This window comes from Halichoerus grypus, chromosome 1 (assembly GCF_964656455.1).
Source record: "Halichoerus grypus chromosome 1, mHalGry1.hap1.1, whole genome shotgun sequence".
Classification (NCBI taxonomy): domain Eukaryota; kingdom Metazoa; phylum Chordata; class Mammalia; order Carnivora; family Phocidae; genus Halichoerus; species Halichoerus grypus.
Window position 1 is genome coordinate 214,831,098 of NC_135712.1, and position 14,526 is coordinate 214,845,623.

Genomic DNA, 14,526 nt, shown 5'->3' on the forward strand with positions numbered 1-14,526 from the left:
CTCCATGGCTGCCGGCCTCTGGGCGCCCCCGTTCCTCGGCACTGGAACTTGGGGACCTGGAGGTGTGCCAGGCCTGGCCCAGGGAGTGCATGTCGCTCTGAGCACCGCAGAGTTCGCTGGAGCTCAGAGAGGGGAAGTAACTTTCCCAAAGCCACACAGCTTTGAGGTCTGTGCAGAATTTAGGCCTGCCACCTTCCTTCCACTCGGCTCCCCCTTCCGCTTCTCTCCTCTCCAGCACCTGCAGCCTCACCTGCTTCGAAAGTGTGGTTGGTTGAGTTCAAGGGGCAGCTCGCCCTGTGTGACTTCCAGTCACAGAAGGTTGCTGGATGCTAAGAAAATTAAACCCCTTTTGAAACAAGCTTCTGTTTTTCATTTATTACCATTTCAGTTTCAAAAAAACTTTACGTTTTGCCCAAATGAGCCTCTCTTAGCTGCAGTTTCTTCTGATAAAGGACTTAGATTTTGCCCCCAGGGGACATGGGGCAGTGTCTGGGGACGTCTGTGGTTGTCACGACGGGGGTGCTCCTGGCACTGAGGGCGTGGGGCGGGGCGATGATCACAGAGAACAGTCTGGCCCCAGTGTCCAAGGTGCAGGGCGGGAAGAGACCTGGCCTCCCCACTGTTGACTGAGCATGTTAGGATTTGATAAACACAAGGGTTCAGCCACCTCATAGCCTTGCAGATGGGAGCCCAGACTTCCCGGCCGATGCCGCCGCCAATTCTGATCACACTTTTTCACCTGCATCTGCCCATCCATCCGCTCAGCAAGCATTTATGCCAAACCTCGTCTGCCACGTGGGTCTCACGGCAGCATGGGGCAGGCCTGCAGGCAGGCGGCCCAGCTCCATGAGGAGCTCTGGAGGAAGGGGTTCGGCACTCGGTCAGGGATGGCCACCAGACCCTCCTGGAGGGACGGGTGGGGACAGAAATCCATTCTGCACAAATGAGTCATGGGAAGGCTGGTGACACCTGAGCATGGCATGGGCCAGCCTCCCCGTCTCGGCTTCATGATGTCCCACGATCACGTAGGACGTCACTGTCGGGAGAAGGGCACATGGGACTCTGTACTATGTTTGTAACTCCGTGTCTATGATTATTGCCAAGTACAGACCAGTGCCATGACTTTGGAAATTGTTTAACTTGTAAAGTTAAATATACACCTGCCCGAGTAGCTGGAAATCCCACACCCGGCGCTCACCCAGGAGGACTGGGAACGTGGGCTCCCACAGATCCTGTGTGTGAGCACACATCGGGGCATTCTTCACAATCGCCAGCGACCCTGCCATCGCCCAGTTGGTGAACGGGCCAACATACCATGCTGTCCCCGGGTGGAATACTACACAGCCCCGAAAAGGAGCGGCGTGCCGGTGGGCCCCACAACAGGGCCTCGTGCTGAGGGAACAAAGCCAGGCCCGCACGGCGTGACTCTGTGTGCAGACCTCCCAGATCGGGGCTGCCGGGGCTGGTTACAGAAGCACAGAATGGGCCGTGGCTTAGGGGGACGGAGTCTGGATCTGGAGGGTGGTGTCGGCTGCCTGACAGGATGTGTTTGTAAAACCTCATCGACCATGTGCCCAAAAGGACAAATTTCACTGTATGCAAATTATACCTTAACGGGAAACATTTCATTGAAGGAAGTTATAAAAACCATCCCTAACAAAATTGTCCCTTTGAGGGGCACCTAGCTGGCTTGGTGGGTGGAGCGTGTGACTCTTGATCTCAGGGTCATGAGTTCGAGCCCCGCGTTGGGCGTAGGGCCTGCTTAGAATTGTCACTTTGAGGTTCCTGTCTGCCTTTATCCACGTGTACTTTAACACAGCGGTAGATGACCGAACGTTGGAACGCTGGCGCTTTGTCAGTCTCTCTTCTCACACGCGCCCCCTTGGCGCTCCGCCTTTTTATGAACCGTTTATAACAGCCGCGTAATGTTCCGCCTGGGAAAGGTCCCGCTGAATTTGCCGTTCCCCTGTCGCAGAACAAGACCTGTGGTTTGGTTCTGAGCTCTCCCTGTTATAAACCTCTCGTACACGGTTTCTTATTTCCTTTGATTTCCCCCCCTTGGGATGAATGCCCAAGCAGAAGATTTAAGGGACGGCCTTGGAGTCCTTGGAGTCCGGTTTAGGGGCTGAGACGGGCTTACAGGCCCGGGGAGTGTGGAGCGAGTGTGTCAGGTGGTGCTCCTCCCCTGGCCCTCCTGGCGTCGTGGGTAAGTGAAGGGACGGCTGGTGGTGCTGTCTTCCCGCTTGCTGCCCTCTGTTGCCCGCGAGGCTGTTCTGCTCACTTCATTTTTTACCAACTAAACAACTTCTTACCTGAATAGCTTCAGCGAGTCCTGCGCGGCCTCTCCGCGGGGCCCAGCCAAAGTGTTGCTGACGTGTTCAGGGTCGCCCATCAGCTTCTGTGTTGCCGTGGCCTTTCCTGGCTCGGTGGTCTTGGTTTCCAGTCTAATTAGCGTTTGTCGTGAAGTTCTACGCCTTTATGGAAGATCAGAGCTGCCGATCTTCTCCGTTCATTCTGTTGCTTCAGTTGCTGGAACATAACTTCTCCGTGATTGAGATTAAGTGTCCCGTGCAGCTTTACTGATTTGTTTCTATTTTTTCCTTATTCTATGGCTCTTTATATGGAATCTCTTTGGGTGTGAAATAAAGGTCTGATGCAATCCAGTGGTCCTCACGCAGGGCAGCCCTGCCCCCTGGGGACGCCGGGCGTCTGTGGCCGTCAGGACTGGGGGTGCTCCTGGCACGGAGGGGTGGGCCGGGGACGCCGCTCAGCCCCCGCAGCGCCCCCCAGAGAACGAGCCGGCCCTGGGTCCGCAGTGCCGGGCGGGAGAGACCCCATTCTGACTGATTCCCCGTGTTGCCGCGTCCACAGCCCACCGTGGAAGACGTGCTGCCCCTCCCCATGGCGTGTTTGACCCTGTGTGTGCTGGAGAGTCGTGTGTGAGGGCAGACCTGTCCCATCTGGGGGTGACTGCCCTCTCTTTATGAGGACCACAGCCTCACGACGTACCGCAGGGCGGGGGGCCTCTGTTGTCCTCACCTGTCACACACCCCCACGTGAGGATCTCGGGCAGGAGCCCTTTATGCTCAGCATGGCTTCCCGGCCCTTTACCCGGAGGCCAGGCGGGGGCGGGTGATGTCCCCCGAGCCGTGCCCCTTGGCGCCTGGGCAGCGGCAGGACCTGGAGTCAGGGCCGGGACAGACTGCCCCCGCCCGCTCCCTCCTGTCCCCCAGCTTGCCAAGGCTGTGCCGGGCTCCTGGGGCCGGTGAGGCTCTGCTGGGCCCGGCAGGTCCAGCCAGGTCGGGCGCCTGGCGCCGCCACATGCTTCTTGTGGAGCAGCAGCCGGTGAGGAATGTTCCCTGGGCTGACTCAGCGCCCTGCCTGTTCTGCTGGAGCTGGCCTGATCCCGGGCCGCGGCTGGGCATGAGTCAGTGACCCGCCAGCATGAGGCTTGAGTCTGCCGCGTGCACTGCGGTGACGCAACCGGTGTCTGGTCCCAGCGTCTCAGCACGCTCGCTCGCACGCATGTCTGTTCACACGCCCATGCACACGCACACCCACACACACGTGTGCCCGCGCACGCGCACACCCACATACACGTGTGCCCGCACGCATGCCCACATACAGTGTGCCCGCGCACACGCATGCCACATAAATGTGTGCACACGCATACCCACATACACGTGTGCCCGCGCACGCGCACAGCCACATACACTGTGCCCGCGCGCACGCACGCCCGCATACACTGTGCCCGCGCACACGCACGCCCCCAGTGTGCCCGCGCACACGCACGCCCGCATACACTGTGCCCGCGCACACGCATGTGCACACATCTATACACAGACTGCACGTGTGCACGCGCTCACCCGCACACTCATACCCACACTCACGCACGTGTGTGCACGCACACGCGCGCACCCCGTGCAGCCATCCCTGGCCGTCCTCTGGGGCAGGGGTGATAACCCAGCCCAGGGGGAGCCTCTTGGGACATGGCACCTGGAACCGGAAGCCAGCCACACTTAGGGGCTTTGTGCTTCGGAGGGAGGCCACGGTTGGGGGTGGCCCCAGGGGGGCAGGGGTCCTAGGGTCCCGGTGGGCACTTCTGAGTGTGGATGCCCAGCAGGACGCCCTGGCCTTCCAAGGAAAACACGCCATGGGGCCAGCCCGTTTGTTCTCCGTGCGCATCTATATTTAGCGCTGAGTAATTTAGGTATTTGTAAGCCCAGCCAAGGGCAGTTTTCCCTGAGTTGGATGTTTTGTGGCTGCTTTGAAGCTCTCTGCTGAATCAGAGCCCTCTGGAAACCCACACGCGGGCTCTGTGCTCCCAGAACAGACACACTCAGGCCTCTTCTGACCCAAAAGGGGGCTGGATGTCTGCCGGAAGGGACAGGGAGCCAGGCCGGGTGGAATGATCTTTTTTCTGAGACTTTTATGGAGGTCACTTTAGATTCGCATGCAGTTAAAACAAATCAGAGAGAAAGTCCATGTATCATTCGCTCTGTTTCCCCAACGGTAGCATTTTGTGGGAGTATGGCCAATATCACACGCCGGATGTCAACGTGGACACCGTCCACCTACCTTATTCTGTCGCTGCCGTCTTGCCTGTGTGTGTGTGTGTGTGTGTGTGTGTGATTCTGTGCAAGGTTATCGCACGTGCAGGGGCGTGAACCCACTGCCCCCCCAAGGTAGTCCACGTTTCCAGCGCCACAAGGAGCCCCCTCCTGCCCAGGCCTACCCGCCTCCACCCCCAGAACTGTGAATCTATCCTCCATCCCAACAATTCTCTCATCTCAAAGATGTTCTATGAATGGAACCTCACGTCTTGTAACCTTTGGGGATTGGCTTTTTTCACTCAACGTAACTGCCTGGAGATCCACCCGAGGTGTTGTGTGTATCAGCGGTCCATTTTTTTATTATTATTATTGCTAAGTAGAAAATGTTTTGAAAATCTGAAATCTGGGGCACCTGGCGGGCTCAGTCGGAAGAGCGTGTGACTCTTGATCTTGGGGTCATGAGTTTGAGCCCCACACTGGGTGTAGAGATCACTTAAATAAATAAAACTGAAAGAAAGAAAAGAAGGAGGGAGGGAGGAATGGAGAGAGGAGAAAAGGAGGGAGGGAGGGAGGAAGGAAGGAAGGAGAAAGGAAGGGAGGGACGGAGGGAGGAAGGAAGGAAGGAGAAAGGAAGGGAGGGAGGGAGGAAGGAAAGAGAAAGGAGAAAGGAAGGGAGGGAGGAAGGAAGGAAGGGGAAAGGAAGGGAAAGGGAGGGACGGAGGGAGGAAGGAAGGAGAAAGGAGAAAGGAAGGGAGGAAGGAAAGAAGGAAGGAAGGAAGGAAAGGAGGGAGGAAAGAAGGAAGGAAGGAAGGAAGGAAGGCTAAAACCTGCCTTTACTCGTGCGCAGCTCCCTGGGTCTGGTGACCCCCGAGCGGACAGTGCCGCTGCATCGTGACAAGGCACAGGGTGCTGCTTGTCACCCGGCCAAGCATCTTCCCAGACTCCTGACCTTGGGCTCTGTGTCGGCACGGACGCCCGTGCGGGTCCTCCTGGGGGCTTCCTCAGCCTGGACGCTGAAGACACCCGGGCGGGTCGTCCTCTGGGGGGTCCCGGGCACGGTGGGGGCTGAGCAGCATCCTGGCCCCCACCCCTCGGTACCGGCGACCCCAGATGTCCCAGACACGGCCCGGCGTCCTTGGGGGACGCTATCAGCCGTTAGAACCGCTGTGCTCCCTAAATGAAGGCTGGGGGGAAAGTAGGATTTTCACGGCCTTCAGGAACAGGAAAAACTGTGCCCAGCTGAATCGTAAAAACACGTTAACACCACTCGTACACTGCTGGTGTGAATGTAAGTGGTGCCACCACTCTGGAAAGCAGCTCGGCATCGTCTCTGAGAATTGAACACGCAGTTACGTCCTCAGCGTTGAGCTCAGAGAAAGAAAGCCCCGTGTTTGCGCGAGAGTCTGCACACGACTGGTGGCGGCTGTGTCCGTGACGGCCAAGAACGGGAATCCGGCCAGATTCGCCTTCCGCAGGGGACCGCCGCTCGGCGGGGAGCTAGCCATGCGCTGCAGCCTGCGTGCGTCCCCGGAGGACCGGGCCCCGTGGGGGGAGCCAGCCCGTAACGGTTACGGCCGCACGGTTCACTTACACCGGTCCTGAAATGACGGAAGTTTGGAGAAGGAAACCACATCGGGGGTCGCCGGGGCTGAGGGCGGGTCGGGGCAGGAGAGGCGCCCCATGTCCTCTGTGCCTGTCGGGGGCCTCCCAGCTGTGATGCTAGCTGCGGTTTTGCAGGACGTCTTCGTGGGGAAACCGGGCAAGGGGCTCACAGGCTCTGTCATTTCCTACAACTGCATGTGAATCCACAGGCATCTCAAAATTTTATAGTTATTAAAAAATAAATCAATAAAAATATGTGGGAAAGAAAATAGGTCACCGTCAAACACTAGCAAAGCCAGGATCACTGGTGCGGTAAAGGATTGGTCTTCTCGTTGGGCGAGCAGGTGGGGAGGCCCTCTGACCCACCCTGAACCGCTAAGGCGTGACCCCCACTTCCTGAAGGTGTGGGGGGCGCGAGCGGACCGCTGGGTGCTATCTGGTCATCAAAGCAGCAAGTACCCCCCCCCCCCCCCACCGAGCAGCAGTCCTCGGAGAATCCGCGGAAAGGCTACTCAGGGTTCAGGAAGAGGGTTTATCTGCAATCATTTACCCGCCCTGAGTGGATTACTCGGGGCACCCCACCCACACTCAAGGAAAGCGTAGCAGGGTGAATAGTGTCCCCCCCAAATTCATGTCCACCAGAACCTGGGACCTTAACTGGAAATAGGGTCTTCACAGATGCAAGTCGTTAGGAAGAGGTGGTCGTGGATGAGGGTGTCCTTATAAGAAGGCCCTGTGAGGACCAGGCAGAGGTCGAGTGATGTGGCCACACCAGACGCTGGAGGAGGCAGGAAGGACCCTCCCTGGGCCCTCACAGGGGGAGCCCGGCCCTGCCCACCCCTGGATCTCAGACCGCTGACCTCCAGAATGTGGGAGAACAAATTCCTGCTGTGTTCAGCACCCTAGTCTGTGGTCATCTGTCCCGGCCGCTCCGGCACATCAGAAAGCTCTGGAAAACCCTGCAAAACCAAGTGGGCTCCCTTTTCCGACGGGTGACATAAATCCCCCTCCCACCCCCAGAAGCCTCTCCCGTGCCAGAAGCCAGAGCCAACACCCCTGCCCGGGCAGCCTACTGTGGGGGCCCAGGTCACGGCCGGGCCTGGGGCGGGAAGTCGGAGGCAGGCGCCCACGCAGACGGGAACCACGGGCTCCCCTGCGCTCAGCCGCGCTTAGCAGGGTGTTCTCAGGGCAGTGCCGGCACGTGGTGGGCCGCCCTCCGGGGCAAATGAGCACGGACGAGGGAGGGGGGCCAGACCCAGGACCCACAGCACACAGGTGCCTCCCGGGTGACCTGCCGTGGTCCAGAGCCAGGGTCCCACCCGGCGACTCTGCCCCAGGGGACTCGGGCCATGTCTGGACACATCTGTGGCCGTCACAACTGGGACATCCTGGCATCGAAGAGTGGGGGCCAGGGATGTGCCCAGGACGCCCCCAGACAGTGAGCCTGCCCAGGGTCAGTGGTGCTGGGGGCACGGAGCAGGGCAGGGATCAGAGAAAGTGCCCCATGAGTCCCTCATTCTGAGTCATCACCGTGTCGACGCTGTGGTTTGGTGAACTGTCCTGAAAGGCTTGGTGGTCACATCTGGGGAGCACTTACCCCCCACCAGCACCGGGGGGACCGTGGGCGGCGGCTCGGCCGGGCCTCCCACCGCCCCCACCTCGACCCCGGGCGCGTGGGTACCAGGGCTCAGGTGGAGGCTCCTGGGGGCCGTCCTCCGGCTGCAGGCCTGGGGCTCCGCGAGCCAGCTCACGTCCTTCTGCCCCCCCCACAGCTCTCTGGACAGCGGCCCGAGCGGATGGCAGACAATGTCAACCACTAACAACATAGCCCAGGCCCGGAAGCTGGTGGAGCAGCTCCGCATCGAGGCTGGCGTCGAGCGCATCAAGGTGAGCCGGCGGGCGGGCCGAGGGGGAGGAGGCCCCTCGCCCAGGGAGGGGTGGGCCTGCCCCCTGGCAGGGCTGCGTTCCAGCTGTGCCGCGCGCTGTGCGGCCTTGGGCCACTCCCTAACCTCTCTGAGCCTCCGTGGCCTCAGCGGAGAGACCCGGCTGGTACAAAACCTGTCGTGGGCTAATGTGACCACCCGTGTGCCCCAGCTTCGTCACTGCGATGGGAACAGAGGCGGGCCGAGCCCACCCCCAGCCCTCGGGGTCCTCCCGCTGCTCAGCCGGGCTCCGTCTGGCCCCTGGACCGGTGCAGACAGAAGTTAGAGACGTGGTCCAGAGAAGGGAGGACCCAGGGCTCCCTGCCGGCTACTTTCTTCACTTCTGCATTGTTTGGATTTTTTTAAATAAGTGTGTTTGCTTTTTATGCTAAAAAAAGAAAAAGGACAAGCCGTTCCTGCTCACGGACACTTAACCCATCAGGGACCAGAGACCCAAAACAGAGCTAGTGGCTTGCTGGGCCATCAGCCCTACAGACTCGGTCTTCCTAGAAAGGGCCGGTGGCCCAGTTGTGGCCTCCCTTGTGAGGAAGGTAGGAACACCTTTGCATCACACCCGTGTCCACCTGGCAAAGGATGTCGCGCCTCCAGCCGGTGGTCTCCCGCCACAGGCCCCAGCCAGCCGGCGGCCAGGAGTCTCCCTAGAGAAGACCCGGGGGGTTTCCACGTCTGCCCTGGCCCCACTCCGGCTGCCCCCGGGACCAGTCAGGGCTCCGCAGAAAAGCAGAGCCAGGAGGACGTGTGTAGAGAGAGCCAGAGGTATTTTAAGGAACTGGCTCACAGGCCATGGGGGCTGACAAGTCCGAAATCCGCAGGGCAGACTGGAGACCCAGGCCAGGGTTGACGCTGCAGCTCGAGTCCCCAAGGCCCCCCGGAGGCAGACTTCCTCTCCTCTGAAGGCCTTCAACTGATGGCATGTGGCCCACCCATTTAGAGGGTCGTCTCTCTACTCCACGTCAACCCATTTAAATGTAAATCTCATATAAGAATGACCTTCCCAGTGACATCTAGACTCGTATTTGGCCAAATATTTGGGCACCATGACCTGGCCAAGTGGACACATAAAATCAAACACCAGCCTCATGGAGTTGTTCAGACTGATCTTCTGAGCACCTGCCACTCCACGGTCCCTGCTGGGTGCGGGAATTCACCAGCAGGGGTGGCCCAGCCCCCGGACAGACTGACACCTGACTGACAGCCCCGCAGTGGACAGAGTGGGAAGCAGTGTGTCTCCAGCCCAGCGGGCGCGTAGGAGGGCTCCTGCAGCCCCCCAGGTGGGGGGAGGGGGGCGGCTCCTGCGAGGTGTCTGAATGTTCCAGAACCCCAAGCATTCAAAGCATTCCTTCGGGCTGAAGAAAGAGAAAGGCCTCAGTTGACGTGGTTTGACTTTAGGGAGCCGGTTTGGCCCCAGCCCCGGTGGAGAGCGTGATTCATCCCAGCCCCCGTTTGATGTGCTGGAGGAGTCCTGTCACCCCTCTGAACGTTGTAGGGAGGAGGGGAGCGGGACGGGACCCACCCTCCCCACTCCAGTCCCGCCCGAGGCTTTTTGTCCCCAAGCCGACGACCAGAACCACAAACATCGGCACATCTGACAGCCAGTGGGGCCAGGGCCCAGCAAGCAGCAGGCCTCTGGGCAGAGCCCTCCTGTTGACACGGGGGGCATGAGCGGGGGGCCACACGCCCGAGCCACCGCGTCAGTTATTTCCAGGGTCTGGAGGCTATTTTTGTTGTTCTGGAGGGTTGCTTTCCAAATACAACTCTAGAAACCAAGCCGCAGGGCCTCAGCCAGGACGGCCCTGGGAGCGGCCAAGCGCTCAGGACAGCGGCAGTCGTCAGTGTCTGTGGGAGGAGTGTCCCCAGGATGAACAGAGGCCAGCCTGCAGACGGGGCAGCACTGGGGACAAGGTCAGGCGGCCTTGGCTGTCAGGGGTGCAGGGCCGCAGACCACAGAGCCCGGGGGGAGTTCTCACCCCTGCCTGTCCTACCCTCTCGCGCCCACTCGGCTGCTCCTCTCATCACCTCGCAGGTGGGGAAGCAGGGGGCCGAGCTCCTCTGACCGTTCCCGCCACAGGGAGGAGACCCAGGGGCCCCTTCACCCAGGCCCAGGACCCCTGAACCCCAGCGCCCAGCCCCCAGCCCGGCCCCGGGGGAGCGGAGTGAGATGGTGCCCACCACGCCCCCAGATGCGCACCCTGAGGGTGGGGTGCAGGGCTGGGCCATGCCCCTGCTGTGATGAAGCACCCCCTCTGCCCCCCGTGAGCTTTCCCAGGGGCTGAGTGGCTCCTCCCTGCATCTCCCCCTCCTCTTCTGGGGACCCTGATGCAGGGAGCCCCAGGTGTCCGTCCCCTCGTCCAGGTCACTGGCCCCGGCCGGCTCAGGGGCCCAGCGAAGAAATGCACAGGAGCTTGTGTGGGGCCCCCCCCGACGTTCAGACGGTTCTTCCTGTGCCCTCCTGTCTTGGGTGGGAATGGAGTCTGGGTCTGAATCCTAAAGAGGGCCCCATCTCTCCCTTTTGTCTAAAATCTGGGCAACTGCTGAAGGAGACTCAGTCCCTTCTTTAACCTTCTTTAAACTGTGGTAAAGCACACCTAACATAAAACTTAGCAGCACGATAGCACCTTGGTGTTGTGCAACCACCGCCTCTATCTGGTTCCAGAACATTCCATCAGCCCAAAAGGAACCCGTCCCCATCAGCTGTCACCTCCCCCTCCCCCCCCCAGGCCATGGCCCCCACGAGCTCCCTTCCCGTCTGTGGATGAGCCTGTTCTGGACGTGTCACCCACGTGGACTCACACCCCGCGTGGCCTTCTGTGTCTGGTTCCCTCCCTGAGCGTCGTGGGCTCGGGGTCCGTCCCCGGGGCCGCGCGTGTGGGCGCCTGGCTCCTGCTCGCGGCCGATCACATTCCCGTGCGTGGGGGACACATCGGGTGTATCCATCCCGGTGGGTGGACACGGGGTTGTTCCCGCCTTGGCTGCAGCGGACGTGCGCGTGGCAGCCCGTCTGACCTCTCCTCTCTCGTCCTTGTGCCCGCACGCAGGTGTCCAAAGCCTCGTCGGAACTCATGAGCTACTGCGAGCAGCACGCCCGGAACGACCCCCTGCTGGTGGGAGTCCCCGCCTCCGAGAACCCCTTTAAGGACAAGAAGCCTTGTATTATTCTGTAGCGTGTTTTCTGCGCGTCCCTCCCTCTGTCTCCCTCAGCTAGGGCATCACTCACTACGCAGTCAAGCAAAACATCTCAAGTCCCAAAACGTTCAGTTCCCAAAGAAAGGTGAACAGCCGCCACCATGGATGGGGTAAAATGTGTCCTCCGGGTTTAGGTGGATTTTCGAGCCCAACAGCAGCGTCCCCTCCAGGCCCGGCCGGAAGACGCTGGGGGGGCCGCACCGCTTCCCATCGGGAATAGCAGAAATGCCCAAGTGATGCGCTCACGGCTTCCGGAAGCTCTCGGCTGCCGTCGGGGTAGCGGGCCAGCGCCGGCCGGGCCGGGCCAAGGGAAGGAGGCAGGTGACGTGGCCGCTGCCCCGGGCGCCCGGGCGGGTGGTGAGCCTCGCACCATCGGCCGTCTGTGGGAAGACTGGGGCCGGGCCCATGCTGCCGTGCGTTTACTGTTTCTTCTCTCCTGAGCCGACTAGAGTTGGGGGGTGCGGGGAGGGCCCAGCGGACCCTTTCGGAAACATGTCTCCTCCTCGCTTAAGCCACTGTTCCTCCACACGGCGGAGCCCAGAGCTCCGTGGCTGAGCGCACAGCTGCGCGTCGTGGGGAATGCGCCCGCGGATGGTAGGGGCCGGGAGGGGCCTCTGCCTGGGCAGCACGGCCCGCGTGGCCACGTGTCGCCCTGCGGCGTGGCCCCTGTGTGCGTCACCCGGCAGCCGCGCCGCGGCCCCTGCCCTCCCCTGGGCGCCCACCCCTGACGGAGGCGGATTCCCCGCAGCCTGCCCTGCCCGCGGATACGGCCAGCTGGGTGCCCCTGTCGGGAGCGCGCGCCGCCGCGTGGGTGCTTCGGCGCTGGGGTCGCACCGCGCTCTTCTGGGCGGTTGTGTTGCGTCTTGTTTTGTTTTCCACTTTTGCGCATCGCCGTGGCCGTTTTGCAAGCGGGAGTGCGGCCTGCCGGGGCCCCGGCCTCGCGGGTCAGAAGGCGTCAAGCTCCCGGAAGCAGCTGCGGGGCCTCCGCGGTGAGAGGCCTAACCCGCTCGCGCTTCCCTCCCGTGGCTTTTCTTTAATCACTTGGCCCCTGTGACGACCTGCACAGTTAAAGGAGCAGGAGGTGGAGGGGGGCCTCGCCCCTGCCCTGCGCCCCTGCCCTGCACCCCTGCGTCCTCCACCAGGAGGGTCCTCATCTTACAGCCCCGGGCCGGGGCCTCGTGCCAGCCCCCCCGCCCCGAGACCTTGCGAGTGCCAAGGCCCAGATCCCACCAGCGCTAAGGTTTGGGGGTGGGGGGGTGCGTCCCCCTGCGGCAGGTGACGTCCCCGTGCGGCTGGCTCCCCCAGGGCACGGGCTGTAGGGTCCAGCCTTGCTCCCCGGCTCCCAGCTCTCTCCGGCCGGTCCGGGAGCACCAGGGGCTTTGGGGAGCCCAGCTTCTCCAAACCTGCGGTTGGACGGGGGAGCCACGAGGGCCCGATGCCCTGGCCACCTTTCACTGGGCGGGAACCAGCCTCTCACTGTCCCCAGCCGAACAGCAAGACAGACCAAAAGCTGTTTGCAGGGGGGAGGCCAGGGCACGGCGGGATCCGCCCCAAGACTCGGGAGGCTGTTGGCAGAGCAAAGCCTGTCGGGGCCACTTCTGCGAAGAAGCCTTAATCCCTGGAGCCCGTCCTTCCCCCTGCGTCCCCACCACCCCGGGCTGGTCCTCGGGCCGCGGGTCCCCAGCAAGGACGGGAGGCCCTGGTCTCGGTCCCCCCCTGCCCTGCCGGCTGTGCCACGCCCAGCCCCACCGTGTGTCCCCACCCCCGCCACCCAGGAGCCCGGCTCAGGGCAGTGCGGTTCGACGGCGTCGGGCAGCCCCACGGCCCGGTCTGGGCTCAGCCGGCGGCGCCCCCCCACCAAGCCCTGAAGTGAACTCGAACTCAAGTCAGAGCCCCCAGGGCCGAGGGGTGTGGGTAAACCAGGCTCAGAGAGGGTGAGGATGGGCGCGCCCCCCGCAAAGCCACACCTGCCCGCTGCCTCCCCCAGGGCCGCCAGGGCCCTCGACCCCGGGGGGCGGCCGTCAGCAGAAGCCCCACCATGGGTGTCTTTCTAGCTGAGGGAGAAACGCTCCTCTTTTCCTTCTAGAGTCAGTGTCGTGTCCGTAGCGTAGACCCGAGCGCCCGTGCTTTCCCTGCGCGCGTCCCGCATGAAAACCTTGTGTGCAGGAGCTGATGGAGACGGCAGAGCGGGCCTGGGGGAGACCCGCGTCTCTCGGCCACCTCGGGGCGGGGGACGTGAAGGGCACCGCCCCCAAAACACAGAGTCTGGGTGTCCCCAGGGGGCTGGCGGCCGGGGCGCCTCCCCTCCCCTCCCCCACTCCAGGCCAAGAATTAAGTGACTGGGGGGTGACCTCTGGCCTGGGGGATGTGAACCGCAGGCGGCGGAAGGTGCTGCCCTTCTTCCTGTGACTCCGGCCACCGTGCCTGGGCGCTGGGCCTCCAAGCAGTTCATCCATCTCTGCGCAGCCGGGGCCCCACCGAGCTCCCAGGGCAGGAAAGGCCGTCGTCCGCCTGCCCCGAGGGCGAGGGACCAGGGGGCAGTTTCCGGGCCAAGGTGAGGCCACCAAGGGTCGCTCTGGTCCTCCAAGAACACTTACAAAAAGCCAGCCTGCCGCGGAGTCTCCAGAAAAGCCATAGGTCGGACACTCCGCCCTCTTCCTTCTCTGTCCATGGAAACCATTGCCAAACGTTGCAAAGACCCGCTCCGGTTCACAGAAGCCAGCCGTGGTCCTAGCAGGTTCTACCCCATCTCCGTTTGGATGTTCAGTGGCTTTTATTTCTGGTTTAAAAAAAAAAAAAAATCCAGGTGTGCCACACCCACTTTCTTGCAGTGTTTTAATATTGTGTGGAATTGTTAATACAGAGTGACTAATCCCCGCACGAAGGCTCCCTGGTCCTCTCTCTGTGCCCACCGCCTGCAGGGGGTGGGGTCGGGCGGGAAGGTGGGCCCGGCGCCGGGGGTGACGGGCTGCCCCCCACGCACGTGCATGCGCCCCTTGCTGCTGAGAGGGGGCTCCACAGATGGAACGTGGCTTCGGGCAGCCCCACAAAGCGGCCCTCAGCTTCTGCGGGCTTTCCAGTTTGCAGTTAGAAAACCTCCGGGAGGGGCGCCTGGGTGGCTCAGTTGGTGAAGCGTCTGCCTTTGGCTCAGGTCATGATCCCGGGGTCCTGGGATGGAGCCCCGAGTCAGCTCCTCGCTCAGCAGGGAGTCTGCTTCTCCCTCTGCCCCTCCCCCTGCTTGTGCT

The 14,526-nt window shown here is 61.9% G+C and overlaps 1 protein-coding gene across 3 annotated transcripts in view; it reads left to right on the forward strand.

The window, feature by feature from the left end:
• Nucleotides 1-14,161, forward strand: part of GNG7 (G protein subunit gamma 7) — a 125,085-nt gene extending 110,924 nt beyond the window's left edge. For all 3 annotated transcript variants that reach the window (XM_036100997.2, XM_078057784.1, XM_036100999.2), the window contains 2 exons: nt 7,928-8,042; nt 11,134-14,161. In XM_036100997.2, the coding sequence (XP_035956890.1) occupies nt 7,962-8,042; nt 11,134-11,259 (207 nt within the window). In that variant the 5' untranslated portion in view covers nt 7,928-7,961 and the 3' untranslated portion in view covers nt 11,260-14,161. The remainder of the gene's footprint in view (nt 1-7,927; nt 8,043-11,133) is intronic.
• The last annotated feature ends 365 nt before the right edge of the window (nt 14,162-14,526 follow it).